The 22,274-nt window shown below is 55.3% G+C and overlaps 1 protein-coding gene and 1 long non-coding RNA gene across 13 annotated transcripts in view; one reads left to right on the top strand and one right to left on the bottom strand.

Annotated features, from left to right (window-relative positions):
* The window catches only part of OPCML (opioid binding protein/cell adhesion molecule like), a 324,198-nt gene that overhangs the window by 94,235 nt on the left and 207,689 nt on the right, over positions 1–22,274 (bottom strand). For 8 of the 12 annotated variants that reach the window (XM_068659187.1, XM_068659183.1, XM_068659186.1 and 5 more), the window contains one exon: positions 7,280–7,364. In XM_068659187.1, the coding sequence (XP_068515288.1) occupies positions 7,280–7,364 (85 nt within the window). The other 4 variants (XM_068659193.1, XM_068659190.1, XM_068659191.1 and 1 more) reach the window with 4 other exon arrangements.
* On the top strand, positions 1,509–3,046 carry LOC137843660 (uncharacterized). The gene is made up of 2 exons (XR_011089608.1): positions 1,509–1,863; positions 2,221–3,046. It is a non-coding gene; the product is annotated as an uncharacterized lncRNA (long non-coding RNA).

The following is a 22,274-nucleotide window of genomic DNA, read 5'->3' as shown; positions in this document are numbered from 1 at the left end:
TCTTGTCGAGCCTCCAACACATCCCTCGGGAGCACCCATCGTTCAGTCAGGTCCGTTGCCCTCTTGTTTTGCGCTAAAGGACTTGAACTCAACCTTCCTTTCCTCCCCAAATCCTCCTGAGCACCTACAAGGGTGCCTGCGCTCACCACGGCACAAATCCTGCACGGAGATGCCACGTGGGACAGAGCCAAGCAGCGCTGCAAAGCAACGGGCATGGTTTTGCAGTGACTGCTTATCCTCCAACCAGACTGATGTCCCCTTCCTGAGAGCTGCAGGGAGCTTAGCTCCATCTCTCCTTCCCAAAAAGCCTCCCCGGGACTTGCCTGCCTCTCTGCAAAACGGGGATAAAAGCACCGCGCTCCCACAGTGCCGGCATCGGAGAGCGGGATGCGCTGCGAGAAGGGGCCCTGGGAGCATCCAGCATTTCTTTTTCACCAGCTGCCATTCTGGTCACATTAACATCACCGCCTCTCACCGCAATACCAGGGATATTTTCGGGTACCCAGGAAGCTCCCGCTGCCCCCTGCCCCTCCGCGGGTGACGGTGCCCACCAGAATCACGGCCGGGTGCCCGGGCGCAGACACGGCCATCGGCTCCTTTTTACGAGCCTTCATTGTTATTACCACCTATTTCTTTTTACATTCCTGCCAAAATACCAAACATTAATCTCCCCTCGCTCCCTGCAGGCAAAACATGGGTAATTGGATTTATATGGGTTAGAAATTTGTTAGATTTTTTATATATATATATATATATACACACTATATATATACACATTCACACATGTATGCACACACAGAGGGGAAAATATAAATAAATAGGAGGTGGGGAAGCCCTGCCCTGCTGGGATGTGGGTACCAGGGGGCGGCCTTGAACCGAAGACCATTCATCTTGTGGACCTGCACCCATGCTCTCCCCGTGGCCTCTGATTTAGGAACTCAACCCTCAGCGCTGAACTCCACGAGCTCCCCAGAAGGAGTCACAGGTCATGAATTTTGCCTCCATTGACTCTGTTTTTCCTTCCCCCTTCCCCCTTACTCATTCCCTTCTTGCACCTACCATTTTCTTTTTCTCCTCCTGACTTTTCTCTCTTTTCTTGCACTTTTACCCTCCTGGCCCCCCATCCCTCTCTTCTCGTGGAGCCAGGAGGTGACAACGCACACGAGTCTTGGTACACCAAGAGAAGAAAAAGCTCCTTGGGTTTTTCGGCTCTGGAGACAGCATCGAATACTTCCTGGGGTATTTGTTACCTTACTGCACAACTCGCCATCGCCTGACCTGATCCTACTCCACAACAGCTGGGGTTTTCATCCTCCTCCCCCCTCAGCAGCCTCCGAGACCCATTGGTGTCCGGAGGAGGTCCATCCACGAGCATAGTCATGGAAACAACTCGTTGGAAGCAAATCTTGGGCAATATTCATAGGAAAACAGAAATGCAATCTGGGAGTCTTTTGCACTGAAGATCTGACCTTGAAGGGTTCTGGGAAGGCAGACAGGACCGACTGCCCAGCCAAAGCAGTGGTAAACAACCCATTACAGGCTAAAATTGCTGGCAGGGGCTGTGGGGGAACTGTTTTTCTCATTAATAAAAAAAAAAAAAAAAGCAGAAAATAAAAAACAGAACATCCTAACCCTCAAAGGCTGCTTGCAAGGACGGAAGGAGAAGTGATAGTCACCGAATCAGATATTCCTTATGAACTGTCTGCTCGGCTGCGGTATCTAAAGATTATCACTTAAAACAATATGTCCAGCTGTTGTACAAAGCATCCGCGGCGGAGGGCTGAGGAATGGAAGGATCCGCGCCGCGGCGGCACGCTGGGAGAGCAGTCAAGGGAACAGAGAAACTCTTCGGCAAGCAGGGAGGTGAGCGACAGCCGCTGTGCCCCGGTTTCGTTTTGCAGCGTTAACACCTAATCCCTGCCCAGAAACAAAGCGCGGCGCGCGGCGAGCAGCGTGCCTTACCCGGGGAAGGACAGCTCTTACCGCTCGCAAGCCAGGGGAGTTTATTATGCTTGCAAAAAGCTCTCGTGTACGCTATAGCGAAAGGATTACTAACAGTTCAGTCTCATCCCCCGGAGCTGAGTGTCGCTGCTTGTGACTATTTCTGGCTGGCGGAGCTCAGCAGCTTAGCACGGAGCTTGGCTCCTCGCTAGGCAGCGGCACTCGTGGCCTGGCCCTTCGAGAGGTGACGGCAAGTGACAACTCCTCCTCTCCTTGCAGGATGCTGCATTCTGCAAAACGTGCTCTGCTGGCGACGGTCTGCACTCAGCAGGGCTCGAGCTCTCCGTATGGACCACAGGAACCGGTGGCATTGCCACCAAGATGGGGACAGGTCCTCCACCCAGCCCCAGCGGTGCCGGCATCTGCGTTTGGGCACCGGCATCTCTGCACGGGGCTGGCGTGGAGAGAGCCCCCGGCACCCTTCAGCGGCTGCAGAGGCTCAGGGAAATTAGCGGGCACTGTAATTATAACTATCGGGAGCAGCTAAGACAAGTTAAATACCAGCTACCTAGGGAGAAATTATTATGCCAGCCAGGAGGATCCAAATGCCAGAATCCGTGGCTGTAATTTCACGGAGTCGCCAATTACAGCTCCGACATGCCGCGAGCTCTACCTTGGAGACGGCAGGTATATATTTAGCTGCTCCAGAAAACTTTTTGGGGGAGGAGGAGGAGGAAGGGGGCAGCGATGGAGCAAGTCCTCAGTAATCTGCTCCTCGCTGAGCCCCACGCTTCTCGCATTTGCACACAAAAAGCAGCAGTCTCTTCCCACTTCCCAGCGAGGATTTAGCAGCAGCGAGTTCACAACCCCCATAAACAGGTAGGGAAACTGAGGACCGAGCCTACATGTGATGACAATAGGGAAAACGGGCCAAAAAAATCTGATTTCCTGACTTTCCAGGCAATGCCCAGAGTCCTGCTGCCTGCTCCTGCTGGTTGTATTTTCCCGAGGCCTCGTCGTGTGCTGCGAGATAGACTGCGGTAGATTATTACCCAAAAAAAAAAGCATTGTCAGAAATAATTAAAACTATAATTGCAAAAATAAATGGAAGAACAGCATCTCATGATGTTTTATTCGGGCTTTTTATTTTTAATTGGAATTGTTCTCATGCTCGCTAATTGACCAAACACAGCGAGTCACGGAGTCCTCGGTGCGAATTAGCAGAGCTCCCCTGTTCCTTTGGTCCCCTTCACGGACAAACAACGGGAGAGAGGCCCTGAGCTTGCCAGCACTGAATGGAAAGGTGGAGAGGGGATTTCACTTGAAAACCTGCCTTAAATATAAGAAAAAATCCCTATTATTTTGCTTAGGGAGAAAGGCAGGTATAGATGCCTCATATTTCTCATACAATCTCATCACCACCTCTGAACAGTCGTTTCCTCTAATCACCTCTGAGAAACAGCTGCTATCAGCTCCATCCTACAGATGGGGAAACTGAGGCAGAGAGCAGCCAAGGAGGCTCCTCAAGTCCTGGCATCCCTGCGATGGCAGCCGAGGAGAAAACCCAGGCACCCTGCCTGATTTTCTCCCCCCAGGCGCCCATACACGCTGCCTTTGTCTTAAAGAAAAAAAAGTGCCAATATTTCTTAAATACAGATAAAACCATAAAGCCTTGAAATTTCGAGCAGCTGTTGTTTTACGTCTTTATGAACTGTACTGATGCTTGTTATAAAAGGTCGATTTGCTGGCGGCACAGCGATACGACCCGGTTTACTACACATCCCCGCTTTTACACCACTTGAATATTTGCCACTGCAGCGGCACCGCCTGCGGTTCAGATCGTTTCTGCACTCAGGCTCGAACCCCGTGATGGAGAAGATGCTCCCAGACAGGATAAAAGACAAGGCAAGGTTTCTAGCTGGTCTCAGCCCCTTGGGATTGCTGCACATGCTGGGGACCTGCCCGTGACACCCCCATACCACCCTAGGGGACAGATGCCCGTGCCCTTTAGCTCACGGGGCACGCATCCAAGCAGCACCGTAGCAAGCTGACACTCCACAGCACTCCTCCAAAAATAATAAATAAAAAAAACAAATTTAATCCTTGTTTCCACATCGAGCCCCAGCTGGGAAATTAAACCATGACCTTCCTCCACCTCCCTGCCTTTGGGTTACTGGTGTGCTCGCCGTTCCACTCCGTGTCCCCAACTGGTGCGCAGCGTGGGGCACTGCTGCCATCCAAGCACCTGCCCCGCTTCCCAGCAGGTTTCGTATCTCAGAGTCAAAGAGCAGGAAGCTTGATTTTAGTTTTAATAGTACGCAGAGAATTTGCAAACTGCCTGGAGTTCCCTGGAGAGGAAAGGTGCGTGACTATTATGGGAATTGTTTGTTCTTACAATAAAAAGTGGTGAATTATCAACAGTCTGTGCTTAAAGCCGGGGAATCGTTCGCTGCGCATCTCAGATGACCTAGAAGTTGCCTGCAGATGGAGCCTTCATTTCTGCAAGGATTATGCTGAGCCTCCCTAGGAAAAAGGGTGGAGAGATGGAGAGGGACGCACCCAAAATCCAATACGGGAAAACCACAAGCATCCTGAAAAGCCTCCAGGTTTCCCCACCGCTACTTTTCCCACGTCTCCTTTCTGCAGCACAACGTAGGTGTAAGGACCCGAATTTGGAAAGCGAAGAGCTTCCACCTGCCCTGATGCAGACAGCAAGGCTTGGAGGCTCAGCCCACCTCATGCTCACCTGGTAACAGGTCTGGAGGGACCTGGAAGCTGCTGGGAAGGGGGCTAACTCTGCAGGATCAAGGAGATGGGGGTCTGGGGGTCTCATCACTCCAAGGACCATGCAGGGACTTCTCCCTGCCCAGCAAAGCTCTGGTGCAGCTCCCCCAGAGGATGCTCCCTGCAGCCTCCCCATGGCGCTCCGGCACACCACCACCCTGCTTGCTGTCCCCAAATCACCCTGCCACATCCTTGTAATGCTCCACGTTGGGTCGGTGTCTGCAATGCTTTTCCCAAATCTGAGCCCCAGGAAAAGGATGCTGGTGGCCCAGAGGCTGCAGAGGGGCAGCCGCAGGGGAATAGGGGTGCAGGGAAGAGGGGAACCCTTGGGAACAGCAGTGTGAGAAGAGATGGGGGGCTGAGGGGGAAAGGAGCTGGAGGCCAGGAGCCCTGGAGTGACTGTGGCAGGGAAAGCTGAATTTGGGGAGGAAAAGGGAGGAGGTAAGAGCGTGGGGAAGATGCACCAGGGAGCATGGGCAGGAGGGGATGCTGAGAAGGAAAAGGGGCAGAGAGAAAGGGCTTTGGGGACAGGGTTCCTCTAAGCACCAGTGCTCGGAGTCCCGCTGGGGGCTGCTGAGTTTCCAACAGGAAGGCTGAACCCTCCCTGCTCTGGGGCTGGCTGCTTCACAAACATCCCCTCTCACAAACAGCGCAGAAAAGAGGCCAGAAGCTTAAAAAAATAAAAATTAAAAAAAAAAAGGAAATCCAAGTCAGCCCTCTGCTGGTGGCAGCCTCGGCCGGCACCGAGCCCAAAAGCTGTGGGGTCCCTGGGGTGGGGGCTCAGCCCCCTGCAGCACCCACCCCCAGGCACTGTTTCTGCTCTGCCCTCCGCAAGCATCGCCTCTGGGAGTCCCAAGCCCCACAGGTCACTGGCAAAAGGAATTCAGACAGCGAGGGAAAGAGCACCAGGGCCCGAGGCATCCCCCTGGGGGCTGCCCTCTCTTCTTTAGGCTGCCTTGCTCAGTCCAGCTCGGGTTAATCATCGTTGCAATGCAGTTATTGAGAGCACGAGGAAAGGCACCCTCTGCTCCATCACAGCCCCCGTTCCTTGGGGTGATGGCAGCGGGGTCCCCACATGGCCCCACTTGCAGGCATACAGCAGGGAGCCTGGCATGGGCAATGTCCCCAGGTGCTGCACAGCCACAGCCCTGTTTGGGGACGTCGGGGGGCTTATCTCTAGTGCTGGACACAAATCAAGCACCCCTCCGTGCCCACGGTGCCTGCGGGGCCTCCTGCAGCATCCCCTGGGGCTGTGCTGCACAGAGGGGCCAGTGGGGAGCGGCACCACTCACCGTACCCAAATATCCCCGCCATCCAGACACACCAACAACCAAGAAACGGGGTGTGGGCACCACAGAACCTCGAGCCAGAGGCTGTCTCCCACCACCACCAAATATTTCCCCTCCACAAAACCACGGACAGCCTGCCTGAGCCCCAAACCTCCCGCGAGCAGAGCAGCCTCCGACCAAACCAGCGCCAGCTTCACAGCCCCGGGACGGCTCAGGTGCTAAGGGACAACGTGACACACTCATCTCGCTTGTGCCATCCTTGTGCATGGCACAGGGAAGAGCCACTGCTCCCCACTGCAGCCCTGATACTCCGGGGTGGAGCGAGGGAGCAGCCAGCCTCGCGCTGCTGGGGCACGCTGCTCGCTGCTGCAGGGAAAGCAGCAGGCTGATTCCTCCAGACTCGCTCCTCTCCCTGCCCAGCATCCCCATGCTCCTTCCCCACATCCTCGGGTGCTTTCCCAGCCACCCAAACCGGCTCAGGCCCTCCCTAGGGTGCCAGGGATGAAGCACGGCGCGACCCCGAGCCCCGACACGAGCTGAGCAGTGCCCACAGCCCTGGTCTGCTCCTCTGGCCTCAGCGCTGTGCTGGCTACTGAGAGCTGGTATCCTGCACGGGTAACGCAGCGGGCACACCTGTAACTCGCTCAGGAAATGAGAAGGGCTATCTGCTGCGCTCTGCAGCCCAGAAGCGGCCCGTCTGCGGGCAAGCTGCCTGCGTCTCTCCTACAGCACAGCGCGCGAGGGAAAGCATCCATCAGAATTCATAAGATGCACCCCTGGAGTAAAAGATTGATTTGATATTAACGGCTTCGTGCGGAGACTATAAAGTGATGGGGGCGAAGCGCTGACACCTCCAAGGCTCGGCAGCCCCGAGGACCCGCCGGCGATGCGGGCTGGCGCTGGCACGGCGCGGACCCCCCCTCGCTCCCCGCACGCACCGAGACAACTTCAGGCGCGGCAGCGGCGCTCAGTCACCGTCTGCCACCCCAGCCCCTTTGTCAGCACCTCGTCTGGCACCCGCAGCCCCCCGCCAGCCCCGGCAGGAGGCTGCCAGCCCCGCGCTGCCGCCGGTTCCCCCCTCCCCGGAGCCGGGGGTCCCCCGCCACGACGAGCCCCCGGTATGCGAAGTCTCCAGCCAGTCCCAGGACTCTCCGGCAGCCCTGCTCGGTGCACAGCCACCCCGTAAGGCGCAGACAAGACCTCTCCATGCCCACCCCAGCACCCTGAACCCCCCCCCCAAAAGGCAGAAAGGCAGCGGCTCCTACCTGAGCGTGGCACTCTCCCCTTGCCGCACAGTCACGTTGTCCATAGCTTTGGGGAAGGTGGCATCTCCGCTGCGCACGGGCACTCCTGCGGGCACAAGGAAGAGCAGCCTGAGACAGAGGACGACTAGGCACCTCCAGGGCAGGGCTAAGCACCCACCGACCCCCATCCTGGGCAGCAGGGACTTTTCCACCAGGCAAAAAACACACCCGACAAGGCCACCAGGAGCGAAAAGGGGGGAGAGGAGGGAGGGGGTGCGTGTGTGTGGGGACGGGGGGGAGCAAAACCACCGGGGCAGGCGCGGAGGCGAGCGATGCGGAGCTCCACGGAGATCAGGAGAGCCCCTGGAAAGGCAGCCTGCGAGCACTGAGCCTGCCGAGCGGCATCCGGAGGGAGTCCCCAGTATCCTTGGGTGAGGGAGGAGGACGGGAGGGCCGGGGGGAGGAGGAAGAGGAGGAGAGAAGGTGCAGAGCAAGAGATGAAGGTCACAGATCTGTGCCTGCTCGAGACGCTACTTTAAGATTCAGCCGGGCACGCGCTGCGGAGATCTGGCATCAAAAGTTTATAACCCGAGGAGGAAACGTAAGTGTCTCTGGCAGGAAAGGGAGGGCGGCCATAAAAGCAGGCTGGGGGAGCAAAACGGGCTCGGAGTTGGGTCGCCGGCTGGCTGCTGCTCTTTTGTTTGAATAAGAGAGGGAAAAGGAAAAAAAAAAAAACAGAGAAGAAAAAAAAAAAAAAAAAAGCACAAGCTCCCCAAATGCCGATTCTGACGCAAGATCGAAACTTCCCCGCGGAGCTGCAGGCGACGTCCCCACCGCGCTGCTCCCCCGGCTCCTCCGAGCGGGTCCCGGAGCCTCAGAGGAGGAGGAGGAGGAGGAGGAAGAGGAGGAGAGCCTGGAGGTGAAGGCTCCTGAGCACTCAGCGCAGCATCCCAGCCCCGTTGGCGCGGCTGGCCGCGAGCATCCCTGCGCGGCAGGCAGGCTCAGGCTGACTGCCCGGGGTTGTCATGGCAGCGGCTCCATCGCTGACCGCCACTTTGGCTCCCGCACCCCCCGAGCACTGGTGCTGCTGGTGCTGGTGCTGGTGCTGTGCTTGGCAGGGCGAAGGATGCCCTCTGCAAGCCCCGGGATGCTGCACGCCCCCCCCTGCTCCAGCCGGTTCAGCCCCCGCTGCAGCGCAAGGGGGGAGCTGCACCGCTGTGCTGCCGCCTCCCCAAAAAATAAAAGCACAGCGGGGGCTTCCCTGCGCACCCCAGTGGGTGTCTCTCCGCAGGTACCTGTTGATGCTGCGCCCTCCCCGGTGTGTGAGGGGCTGGGGTTGTTTTCTCGCTGTGTGTGCGGCAGAGAGGGGCTGGGACGATGCCCACGGGCAGGGGAAGGGGTGTCCTGGTGCCCCGCAGCGTGGGGAGGGAGCCCCAAGGCACCCCCTGCCCTGTTCCTGCTCCCTGCCCTGCCCTGACGTTGCAGGAGGCACCCTGAGGGCTTCACCGCTCACACCAGGACATCAACAAACTCTTGGGTCACAAAGCCCAAAATCTCCCTTTACCTCCTCAAAAAGCAGGTGGGGGCACCGAGACCCCGGTGGCCACCCGGACACATCCCTGTGCCCACCTAAAGGGGCTCAACGCCTCGCTGCTGCCTCCCTGCACTGCACTGCACAACGAGGGCTGGACCACGACAGCTTCGTTGGGTGCCTCGATCTAAAGGGCACCCCCCCGGGCTGCTGGGTGAATTTTGGGAAGGGGATCAAGCCCTTCTAGGGGCTACAGGAGGAGTGTAAGGGTCAGGGGAAGAGCTTTAGCTGATTTGTGGACCCAACCTGGTCCAGAGACCCACGCACGGCTACTAAAACTGATGGAGGAGAGATGTGCAAGGGTTATTTTGTGCTCCCAACCCTAATTATCAGCATAGCAGGTCCACTGTATGCAGCAATGGGATGCAGAGACCCTAAATAGCCCCCTAGCCACAGGCTGGTGCTGCAGAGCCGCACGCTGGCTCCCGGCACCGGCGATGGCTGCAGGCACCAGAGGGATGCTCGCTGCAGCCTGGATAAATAGGGCACTCAGGAACCGAGAGCAGGAGAAGGCACTGAGAAAAGCAGGGCTAAGTTTTCCACCAGAAAGCTCTCCGTTCCCCAAAAAGTTGGCTTGACCCTGACCGTGCACCCAGCGCCGGGCATGCTTTGGGGTGGAGGAGGGACACCCCATGTCCTGCCCGCTCTGTTCCCCACAGAGGAGCCGTGCCTGCAGTGGGAAGGAGGCAGCACGAACCCGCTGCAGCTCCCCAGCAGCAGCAGAGCCTGACCCCGGTGCTGCCGAGCCTCTTCCAGCAGCGGGATGAGCTCCAGGGGGAGGATGCTGCCGGGGCCAGCAGCTCAGCTGGGCGAAATGGTGTTTACCCCTTGGGATAGGAAGCTGTGGGCGCAGAGTGCGTGCAGCAGGAAGCCTGCCAGAGACGGTGCAGCTCACTAAAGGGGAGATTTAAAGGGCAAAAAGCCTCTCTGCCTCAGCAGAACATCCTCTCCTGGCCCATCACAAACACCTGCGGGTCCCCCTGGTCACCGTCACCTCTGGTGTCAGACAGGAACGTCCTGGCACGTGCAGGAGAAAAGGGCAAAGGGAAGACTTCAAAATGCAGAGGGCTGCAGATCTGAGATCCAAACACCGAGCTGGAAGGCACGGAAGCAGAGGCAGCTTTGTACCTAGGCAGTCTGCAGACCTGAGGTCGTGCAGGGTATTCTGCAGGTGGCCTCAGCTCAGGTCCGTGTCTAATAATATCACGCAGCTGAGAGGGACTCGGAGGCTGGCACGAGCCCTGGGGGCATCAGGCATATGGCCGTGGCAGATCCTGCTCCTCACGGTGACGTTAACAAGCCCTGACCTTCTCTCATCATCCCAGAGGCTCAGAAAGAAACCGAGACTGCAAGGACGAGTCCCTCCACCTCCCCGTCGCCGGCTTCCCGGCCGATTGTCAATCTCAGCTTTTATTAGTGGCGCAGTTTGGCCTCCATCTCCCTTGGAGATTTCTCCCTCGTTGCTCTAATCAGGAGCTTGCAAATGTCAAGAGTACAGGCCTAGAAGTAATTAGTCAGGGACTGGAGCCCGGGGGCCATGGAGCCGCTCGGCAGCGCTGCTCTGCACCGCACCGCGAGCAGCCCGCGGGCTCCGGGACCCACGCGTGGCCACGTTGGACTTCAGTCTCCAGCCTCTGATTATTTCCCCCTGCTGCACACAGCTCAGGGAAGCACGGAGGTGCTGTTTGTGCAGCAGGGAGTGAGTTTGGCTTCTTTGATCCAACGCGGTGAGAGGTGGGGAGACCCCAGGGCACCAGGACCCTACGCGCTTGGCCACCAAGCATCACCACAAGCACTTTTCAGGTCACTGCTTCACCCAGAGGAGCCAAAAAAAGCCCCCAAAGCTTATTGCTAACCCCTCTGCAGCAAGACACGGGCACTCACAGCCCTTGAGAGCAGGTTGGGACAGGGGAAACATGGGCACAGCTGCAGCAGCAAGCGAGCAGTGGGTACAGCGAGCCACCGTGTCCTCACCAAAAAACCCCATCAGGCAGAGAAAACTGCAAATATTCAGGGGAAGGTCACGGGAAATAGCTTTATTTTTTAATTCCAAACTGAGCCTTGGTTCCCTCAGCCATTCAGCCCCGTTGCGATGGAAGGGGTTAAAGCTTCACCCAGGAAAGAAAACGCCAGCAGAGCTGCAGGGGAGAGCAGTCCTGGGAGGACGCGGGCTTGTTTAATCAAAGAGCTAATCCTCGCTCGCAGGGCTTCGCCCCCAGCGCTGGTGGAAGTGGAAGTTCTCCAGATCTCCCTCCGGAGCCCCCAGAGAAGATTTTTTTCTGCTCTCGAGTCCCTTGCTCGCAGACAGCTGCTCGGTGCTTCCTAAAATTGGGGCTGCTTTAACGGAGAGCCTGGCTGGGGCACGAGGAATTTCTCTTCTGGGACAGCGTGGGCACGGCAGCTGGCCAAGGCGCGCATCGAACCTGGAGCCTGGGACCCTGCTACATGCAGATGGTGTCTGGGCTCGGGGCTACGGGGTTTTTAACTAATATCTCTCTGCACTACTGCCCCCCCCTCGCTTCTCTCCCACCCCCTCTTTCTCTCCCTCCTTCTCTCCATCTGTCCCTACCCCCTTCCTTCTCCACCTTTTCTCTTGCACACTTGCAGCTGCTAATTTTTACCCGGCGGATTTGGCAACTCATCCCAACACCTCTTCCCCCACACCCTGCCCTGCTTCTTGCTTTCCCCATTTGCTCGTTTCTTCCCCCAAAAACGAGTACTCGATACCTCGAGCCCAAGGAACAAGAGGGCTGGTGCACGTTTGGGGACACGCAACCAGCACGGCGCGAGCAGCACCGCAACCAGCACCCCGACTTCCACCCCTGAGCACACAGCATCCCTCTGAACCCCACAAGGAGCAGCAAAAAGCACCATCCGAGCCCTTTCTCCCCATGGAAAATGTCCTTCCAGGATGAAAGCCTTCCCAAAGCCACCCAGCAGCTGGCCTGGCCGCTGCCCAGCTGCTCGCACACCAGCAGCTCGCCATGCACAGCGCGTCCACCTCTCCTCCCCTCCCCGTCTGTCACCCTCGGCTCTATCGGGCAGGATTTATTTATTCCACTTAATTTTTCCAGTTGTTTTATCTTGTTTTATCTTCACACTAAATCAGGATTTCTCCGCAAACCGAACTTTTATTTTCCGTGCTGTTACATTTAATGCATTTTATCGCATGAATTTAGCAAAAAAGCGCTGAGGTAATTGTGAAAAAAATGCAGCCTATTCTTCAAATTGATCGCGGGGCTCGAGCTCGCCTCGGCAGAAAATGCAAAGTCGAGCCGAGCTGCTCAGTCATCCCCTCATTCTGCTTGAACCTCGCAGCTGCAGGGATGCAGAGGAGATTTTGGGGGGTCTGGCTGGCTTAGCACACTCCCACCGTGCCATAAGGTGCGTGTAGACAAGCTGGGAGGCAGCAAGGACAAAACCACAGCACCACCAGAGCAAATTTGCTCGTATTTTGGTGCAGCCATGGGGCAGACAGACCGGCAGAGCTCGCCATCCCCCTGGCACCGTCCCTCTGGCACCGTCCCCGTGCCCTACACGCAAGCACAAATCCTCCCAGCTTCCATAAAACCCTCTGAAAAAGGTTTTATGGAAGCCAAGCCCAGCCTCGGGTCGTGCTAAAGCCACGGCGAGGCAGGTCGGGGCTCAGGAGGACGTGCAAAGCCAGGCTCAACTTCTCCCCGATGGCTGTTGGTTTTAATGGGATTGCTTTACACTTAATGCTCAGCGTGCAGCTGAAATCCCCGGCTGAAGCAGAGACATATGGCACGCTCCAACCACGGGAAAACCTGACAACCGAATTTCTAAAAGGAGGCAGCTCCGCCGACACCCACCTTGCAGAGTTAAAAGCAGCCTCCCCGTTACACCGAATATTAAAGAAAAAAGAAATCCTGAAAACACTCTGCGCTGCTCAAGCAGACCTCAAAGAGGCTGAGAGATGCCCAGGTAACGCAGAGCCGTGCCGAGCCCATCGCAGCATCGCTCACAAAGCCTTAAACTTGAGGATTTCATTTTCCAGCAGCATTTCTGACAACAGTCCAGGATTTTATTTTATTTTTTTCCTAAGGAAAGCAAAACGTTAAGATTTTTTCTTTCCGATGCCAGGATTTGTTGTTGCTATTGCTGTTGGTATTTAGCGCGTTTGGGCAAGTTTTCAGCTCCCATGTGGGCTTTTCCTTAAAATCCCACTCTCAAGGGAAGGGGCAGGGGGTGATTACAGATGTGACATTTCCCTTCGTTACCAAAGCATTTCCATATGAAAACACGTGAAAGCTCAGCCCCCTACACGGAGGACGTTGTTTTGAAAAAAAATCACCAAACAGAGCAACAACAACATTACAATTCCTCAGCAGCTTGTGCAAACGGCATCATCTCTGCTTTACAGGCAGACCAGGGTGTGACTGAACTGGGGTTTGGGCAACTGAACGCTCCTGGGATTCCAGGGGTCCGGACTCCTGGGGGTAATTACACTGCACAATGGCTTTGGCTGTTTTACCCCACTGTATTATGGCATTGCAAACCCACCCCACAGCACTGCAACCCCACCCCATGGCACTAAAATCCATCCCATAACACTGCAAACCCACCCCATGGCACTAAAATACATCCCATAGAACTGCAAATCCACCCCATGGCACTGCAAACCCACCCTATAGCACTAAAAACCCATCCCATAGCACTGCAAACCCACCCCATGGCAGTACAAACCCACCCCACTGCACTGCAAACCTACCCCATAGCACTAAAATCCATCCCATAACATTGCAAACCCACCCCATGGCACTGCAAACCCACCCCATAGCACTACAAACCCACCCTATTACCCTGCCCAGCCCCTGCTGGCAGCACCTGAGGGAGCTGCAGATCCTCAGGGCTCCACGAGCCCCTTCCCAAATCCCACCCCATGCACGGCCCCAGGAGAGCTGGAGGAAACCCTTTCGGCACCACTGCCCCCAGCAGACTCCATGCCACCGCCAGCAGGGTGGGATGACCAGGTATGGAAAAATCCAAATGGGAATAAAAGGAGGGATTTGGAGCAAGTGGAAAGAAGAATTAGAGAAGAAAAAAAAAACACGGAGAAAGAAAAAAATGTTCTGGTGCCACCCCCCAGGCTGTTGCTTTTCCGTTCTGGGGCTGCTCGGGGGAAGCTGAGCGTGAGGCAGGTACCTGTGTGCGCACTGCCCCTGCCGTGCCGTGGCCCCGTGTCCTATTTAGAGCAAGCGGAGCAGAAAGTAGGTTATGCACAGCAGAGGCTGAGGAGCTCCTGCAAGCAGGGCAGAGGCACCGCCAGCTCCCGTCTGCTCCAGCACAGGGCAGCAGCATGGTCTGGTGGCCTCAGAGCCAAAAAGGTGGAGAGAGAAGGGAGGCAGCACCCAGGAGGAGGCTGGGCGCAGGGTGGACGTCTCCAGCTGAGGATACCCCAGGGGACCAGGAGCACGGAGGGGTCTGAAAGCTGCAAGGTGCAGGAGCTCGAACGAGACGTGCAGGTGGGAGTGAGCTCGGAGAGCAAAGCCACGCGGGGTTGAACACGGTTTCTCCATCATTTGAGCCGTGCTCCTGGACCTCCTGGTGCCTGCTCTCTGCAACAAGGTGTTGGGGCACAAAGACACTCCCAAATTAGTCCCGAAGTAGGAGAAACACAGGAGAAGAGGATCTTGGCCAGAAATGGCTCGGCACTGCTCAGCGTAGGCACGCGATGTGAATTCGAGTCTGCCCGTTAGAGACTAGAAATGAAAAACGGGAGCTGGGATTTATTCCTGAGCCCACCAGGGCCTCGCTCAGGTGCCCACGTCAGCCCAGAGGAGCAAAAACGCTTCGTGCACCTCCTGGGAGCATTTCAAGGCTCATTTTATGGATGCTCACAAAGCGCTTTGTGAGCTCTTAACCGAATGAATGGAAGAACAAATAAATAGATAGCGCGGCGCCCTGTTCATCTTATTTCTAAATATGATGCCATCGCATAGCCTCCAGGCTTATTTACAAAATACGGAGACGTCTAAATGATCAGAGCACAGTTGTGCCACCTACGCTGGATGCTGTAAGAGGGAAACACCAGGCTCTTGGCTGCCCTGGGAGACTCAGAAACGCTGCCCCCAGCACACGTTTGGATGGCCAAAGAAAGGAAAATCAGCTCTGCCCTCTCTCCTGAGCACCAAGCACATCCCCAGGCCATGCAGGCACCTCTGTGCGCACACCCTGGAGCCCTGCACACCCCGCTTTGCCAGCCCAGAGCAAACCTCAGGCTGCCGAGGCATCACCAGAGCAGCCGAGACAGCAAGATCTAAAGATAAAGAGGGAGGGAGGGGAAAATATAACTGACTAATTATAGGGAAAGGGATGGGAGCTTGGAAACCTGATTTTTCCCTGCAAGCAACAGCTTCTGCCCTGCGGCAGGAGACAGAGGCACCGAGCTTCGTGCTCCCACCCTGCACCATCCCCTCCTCTTGGGCAGGATGGTCCCAAATGTCCCCATGGAGCAACACAGCCCCATAAAACAGGGGGAAGTGCACCCGTTCCCCATCCCTGCACAGCACTGAGATGCTGCTGGGCACAGCCGGGGGTTGTGTTATGCTGGTAAAGGTCTCAGCACCTCTCCTCAGCCTGCCTCAACCACCCAAGCCTCGTGGGCTGCAAGTCCCCGGAGAAATAAAAATTCTCCACGTTTCCAGGCTCTTCTCTCTGCAGCCAGTGCAGATGATGCTTTTTCCCCTTTGAAATTCTTCTAAGGGCTGAAGCACTGGGGAAAAGGGGAAAAAAAAAACAGGTGAGGGAAGGATCTCGGTTCCTGCAAGGTCTGGAGAAGTTCCTGGGGAGTTTGGTTTGAGCAGCGAGTGCCAGGACCTGCGCCGCATGTGCCGCTGCTGATTTATTCCCAGTGGCACTGGGCACGCTGAGATAAATATGCAAGCTGCAAAGCCGAGGTGTGACTGCGAGCGTCTCCATCTTCCCGGGTCAGCTTTAATTCATCTTTTAGAGTCAGCCTGGCCTGAGCCGCTCGCTCCCGACTCCAACCCAATTCTCTTCAAAGCCCAGGTCTGCCTGGAATCTGGGATTTAAATCTAGGTTTGCAGCGAAGAAAACTAAGCATGCTTTATGAGCAGGAGTAACCTTGGGGGAGGGTTTGACTGCAGTTTCAAAGGCTGAGCAAGGTTTTTGTACACAGCACCGGCTCCGTTCTGCTCGCTGTCAGCAATCCCTGCTATCTCCGCGCTGCTGACAACCCGACAATCTCCGATGCCGCAGCAAGGAAACAACCCGCAGGCTGCAAAGCCTGTTAGCCCGTTTGGCACGGAGGATAACGAGGCACGGAAAGACAAAGGCAGCCAAAAAACGTTTGGGGAAACGAAAGGCTCGCCCAAGAGCATCCTGAAAGCCCGGTGCCCATCCGAGGGCTCCGCTCCTGCAGCATCCCTGCCTCCGAGCATCATCCTCGTGCCTCGGAGCACCCGGAGCTGGCACCACGAGGTTGGGTCACCCACAAACACCCCAGGCTCGAGGCTGGAGGGTGCAGGACACCCCGATCCCTTCATCCCCAGGTCCGGGTGTCAGATGAGGTGATGAGCCACGAGCCCCATTGCTCACCCGCCCTGCCTCCCGTGCGCGGTTATTAGAGCTGGCATTTGTCACGTTAAGCAGCTCTTGTAGCAGAAAGCAGAGCCGCCAAGGAAAATACGAGCGTTGCAGGTGGGTGGCATTTGCCTCCTAACTGCTTTATTTTGATTTATTTGTGGGTTTCGCTCCCATCTCCTTCACCCTTTTGGGGTGTCCCTGTGATTGCTGCACGCCGCTGTCCCGATGAGCAGCCTCTTGCTAACTTCTCCTGGGCCAGGAGCGCTCTCCTGTTCCTTGTTGTTCCTCTGTCGATACAAATTGGCACTTCTAAAGAGATTTCCAGGCCGAGCATTAACCCCCTCTGGAGCCCAGCCACATAAACACAGGCGTTATTTGTCAAACGAGAGGGAGGCAGTCAAGCTGCGGGGAAATTTAAGTGACTTGTCTGAAACGGCGCGGAGGAACAAGCACGGAGGAGTGGAGACAGACGTCCCTAAATGCCACCCGACCTGCTTCCCTCCTCCCAACCCGAGGCAGAAGCCCTGCAAGCCTCAGCCTGCCCCATAAATCAGCAGACGCGGGCTCCCCTTCCGAGCTGGAAATAGGACCCAGGAGCCCTGACACCGCACGGCCATATTTAAGCACAAAACGAGGTTTTCCTCTAGTTGCAGATTCCAGCCCAAACTCCTTTTAGAAAAAGGTTTGCGGAGGTTTTATTTATTGTCAACTTCTGGATGATAAAATGAGGCCACGGCGAGTCCTATTTATTTCCCCCTAGCAGGAATCGGAGGGGCTGAGATGGGAAACAAATGAAGGGCTCCAGCACTGACCCTGGGCTCGTGCTGGTTTGCAGACCGCTGGGTGATTATTTTATAATAGCTGATAGCATCTGTGATTTAATGCAGCTGTTAGAAATTAGCAAGGACTCCATCGAAAGCGTCCCAGTCACTCATGATAACAGGCTAATAAATCATTCCCCCAGTGCTCCCTGGCATTTATGGTTCTATTTTAGAGATGCAAAGCATAGATCCGGCTGCTCTCCCGGATTTATTTTTATTTATACTTTTAATAACGCAATTAAATAAATAAATTTAGGATGTTGTGACTCTGTTGCCAAAAACAGCACCGATGAGAACTTCCCCTGCATGACTTCCCTTCGTTATTTTCTCCCCACTAGCCAATTAAAGGGAAAACAAATGGCTGCGAGGCTCCTCAAAGATATTGTTCCTGGTGCATGGGGTGAAAACCTCACCCCCCTGGAATCCAGGGGAGGCAGGAGGGGAGCAGGAAAAGCGAGGAGAACTCTAGATGCCACGTTTCATTTCATCCTGTTGCCCCATCTTCCACCAGCCACCGAGCCCAGCTTTGGTATTTTCTCCCAGGGCACCGATTTGGGGCATTCACTGAGCTCCTGCAGCCGGGGTCAGCAGCAGCACCCCCTAAATCTACCTCTGGTTGTGCCCTGGGCACTTAAAACCCTCATCATCATAGGATGGCTGATGCAGAAGGAGGACAGCCCCACCAGGCTGGCCATCCTGGCACATCATTCTCCAAAAAAACCACATCACTTTGGTGTCCACCCTGCCCTGTCCATGCCCCTCCGAATAAACCCAATGCAATTCCATCTGCTGCCCGGGGTGATGCTCCCGGTGCAGGCATCCTGCTCCTGAGCACAGCACTGGGTCCCGGAGGACTCCCCAAACCTCCCAAGCGATGCACCGAGGAGCAGCGCATCCCTCGCCCTGTCTACCACCGACCCCGACGAGCCCAGGAGCCTGCCTCTGCCTTGACACGCTCATTTCTGCACCTACACACGTGCCTGCTCTCCCGAGGCATGCAAGCCTTCAAAACATCTCGCTGATGGACTCGCCGGAGCTCTCGGCTCCTGTCTGAGCTGAGCCCGGAGGCAGGAGGGCTGTGAGCAGGGGGGGGATGCACCCATCCCTCCGAGGGGTCCCCATGCATCTCCCCTGCTTTTTTTTTGGGCTGATTTCCTCCCAAGATGAGTTCATTTTGGATAACAAAATGCTTCTGTAAGGTTCCTGCTCTTTTTTAAAAAAATAATTCTTTAAAATGAACCTTCTCTGATCTTTCCCGTGGCCGGTTTGCTTGCTCACAGGGATCCCGGTGAGCTCAGACACCCCCGAATGCATTTCAAGGTCAGCTCATCTCGGGGGGCTCAGCACCAGGAGACCCCCCACGTCCTGGTCCCAGGTGGGAGGCGACCCCCGCTGCCTCCCCTCGGCACTGCCAACCTCGCTCCACTCCACTGCAACCCAGCGAGATAAATACTGGGAGTAAAGAACTGCTGCTCCCCCGTCATCCCGGAGTATTTCTGGTTAATAAGGAGAAGAAGGCGATCCATTTCTCAGCCGTGCACTCAGCTCTGCTACCAGCGAGTTCAGAGCGAGCCAACACCCGAAAGGATCTGCACAGACTTCACTGGGGCTGCATCAGATCTTTGTCGGGTCCATTTAAAATGCTCTAAGCATTTCCATCATATCCTCTCTTTTAAGTGGAGTTACAGTCAGAAAAATTACTCTGCATACACAGCCCCAGAGGTTTCATATTTCTTCTCCTGTGATGACAGTTCCCAAGCAGATCTGCTTAATTTACAAGTTGGGAGATAGGGCTGCTTCCCCCCCTCCCCTTACCCCTTAAAACTGCCAGCCCTGCAAATTCCCTGGAATCAAAATATTCGCCTGTCCTCCCAGCTCTGCCACCTCAGCACAGGATATATGGTGCTGGGCACGGCTCCTGGGATGCGAGAGGACAGGAGAGGGAAACCCGGCTGGCTCCTGACCCCGGAGCTGCAGCGCTCGGGGATGAAGCCCCAGAGGTGGGTGCAGCGCCAGCACCCCGGGGACAAGGCGCTGAAGTCTTTGGGGATCACATGAAAAACTTGAGTGGAAGGCTGCCATGTCTGGCTGTGGGGTTTTATAATTGGAGGAACACACTCTTTTTTTTCCTGCAATTACCGTTTAATATAATGGAATCTATCATTAAAGCCAGGGGTTCAGCTGCTCTGATCCTTTCCCATTTAAATAAAGACAGGGGGAGGCTCTGGGAATCAGCAGCACGCACAGGACAAGGGGAACGCAGGTAGTGCCAGCTCAGGACAGGGGCTCTGAGCACCTTTTCTTTCTTCCCCAAGTAAATTTTTTGGGTGCATGCATCTCCCATGGATGGAGAAGTCACAACTCCAAACCTCGCCTCTCCTGCAGCCTCCACTGAGCTTAGCCCAGCTCCTGGCCGGATACCAAACGTCTCCATATGTCCCTCCCAGCCAGCAAGGAAGTGCTTTGATGTCTGCAAAACCCCATCAACACCGTCCTAAAAGAGCCAAGTCTAGCCAGGTATTCCCATGGGCACAGCTGGACCTAATCCTGTGACCCAGGATCCAAGGCAAAAGTAGGGTTAGGGTTAGGGTTAGGGTTAGGGTTAGGGTTAGGGTTAGGGTTAGGGTTAGGGTTAGGGTTAGGGTTAGGGTTAGGGTTAGGGTTAGGGTTAGGGTTAGGGTTAGGGTTAGGGTTAGGGTTAGGGTTAGGGTTAGGGTTAGGGTTAGGGTTAGGGTTAGGGTTAGGGTTAGGGTTAGGGTTAGGGTTAGGGTTAGGGTTAGGGTTAGGGTTAGGGTTAGGGTTAGGGTTAGGGTTAGGGTTAGGGTTAGGGTTAGGGTTAGGGTTAGGGTTAGGGTTAGGGTTAGGGTTAGGGTTAGGGTTAGGGTTAGGGTTAGGGTTCGTCCCTAGTACTAGTTACTCCCTTCCCCACCTCCAATTCTCTTCTCAGCACACAGAACTGGAAAAGTCCTGATCTCAAAAGAAAGCTGAGGGCTGTGGTAAGCACTTTCAGCAATATTTTAATAATAAAAATTCTAATTAAATTTCTACACGTTTAAATACATTTGTCATGTATTTTCATTAATAACACAGTGCTGTCTTTAATGTGATAATCTTCTCGCCCTCTGCAAATAACAGCCCCAAACTCTCCGGCATACCCAGCACAGAGGGATGAACCAATTTTCCCTGGGCTGTGCTGCAGATCGGTGGCAGGGGCCCACAAATCTCTGCCGTGGTCAGTACAGGAGGGGATGGGGAGAGCAGACCCCGAAGCAAACCTTAGAGCAAGCCTCTAACAAGCTGGGATAATGCGAGTATTTTTCTTGCTGTTATTGCTCGGGTAACGAGAGGCAGAGCAAGTGAAGAAGCAAGAGAGCAACAAGGATCAGAGGCAGTTCTCCAAAAACATCCAAACCTATTTTTCAAGACCGTCAGCGTGCTAAAGACAAGCCACCAAGCTTGCTGGTGCTTTGAAGAAGAGCTCATAGGATCACAGAATATCCCGGGTTGGAAGGGACACACGAGGATCATCCAGTCCAGCTCCTGGCACCCACAGCTCTGCCCAAAAATTCAGACCGTATGACTGAGAGCACGGTCCTAAGGCTTCTCAAACTCCTGCAGGCTCAGAGCTGCTGAGCTCCAGCTCTTCCTGCTAATGTAGAAGACGAGCTATGACCTGTGATGTTCCTCCATCACTTCTGTGACACCTTTCGAGAGGAAAAACGCCGGCTCTGACGACGAATTGCAGCCCCCCACTGATGGCTGCCTGCAGCAGGCTCACGTCGAGTAGCTGGCAAGGGCTCTTTTGCAGCTTTGTATTTATTTTATTAATATTATTATTATTATTTTTAACCATGGAATCATTTTATTAATATTAATAAACCCACAGAAAGTGCTAATTTCCTCCATCATTCCCCTAATTACCTCTATTGAATTGTGAGGATCATCTGCATGAATAATGACTCCCCGTGCCTTTGCTTCGCTGTTCTGCTCGGCGAAGCCACCGACAGGGGCCGGATCCTGCACGGGGAGGAGGGAAGGGGCTTTTGAACCCCCCAGCTGCCTGCTGCATCCCTAATGGGGACTAATGGACTCCTCTGCAGCCTTAAAAGCCCGGCGGGGATCAGCGGGTTCACCCTGCACAAATAAAAGGGATGGGACAGGTCTGCTAAGGGCACGCGACTGCTCTAACGCTGGTTTGTGGCGGACGGAGCCTCTCTCTGCAGCATCGACACCTCCTGGCCACCCCAATGGCAGCTTGGCTTTGAGCAAGGCCAGAATCAAACCCTGGATTTTGGTCCCATGAGCAGGAGCCAGCAGCATCCCCCAGGAGCACCCCAAAAGCTGGTATTTAGCACAAAACCTAGGAGGACCCATCAATGTCACCTCCATGGCTCCTTCACGTGGGTGTCCCTGCCCCACTGGCTCTGTAGGGCCACCCATTTGGCAGTGACAGCCGCACAGCACCCTCTGGCTTGCTGGGGAGTCTTTAAAAGATGTGTGATGTCCTTGGGCAGGATCCATCCCCCATAACTACCTCCAAGCTTGTAGGACCAGAGCTCTGCCAGCACATGGCAGGCTGGCACCGAGTCCCCGCGATGGCCCCACAATGTTCTGGCCCCATTTGGGCCCCTTCTCCTCCTGGTAAATCCCCAAGCAGAGACAGGACGGGCACCCTCTGCCACCAGAAAATGCGATGCATGCAGGGGATCCCATAACCACCCTTGTTTTTATCATGGAAAAGCAGCTCCAACCAGCTGCTGGCTCAAACGGGGGAAAAAACACAGGAAAACCATTTCCAATTCTCCCACCCCATATCACCTGCTGGGAGCATACTCAGCACGCACAGCACCCTTCAGCCACTGCCCCTAAAAGCAGAAAACCACATCCCTCGCTGGTGGGAGCCAGGGCCCTTCAGCAAGGCTCCCATTTCACAGGAGAGCCTGCCTAGATCATATTTGTATTCATTTTCATGAACTTCCCATAAAAGTCACTAATAGAACACAATCTGCTAATTAAGTTTCACTCAGGAAGGCAT

This window comes from Anas acuta, chromosome 23, assembly GCF_963932015.1.
Source record: "Anas acuta chromosome 23, bAnaAcu1.1, whole genome shotgun sequence".
Classification (NCBI taxonomy): domain Eukaryota; kingdom Metazoa; phylum Chordata; class Aves; order Anseriformes; family Anatidae; genus Anas; species Anas acuta.
The sequence above is the reverse complement of the archived record's forward strand: the minus strand, read 5'-3'. Positions and strand labels throughout refer to the sequence as shown.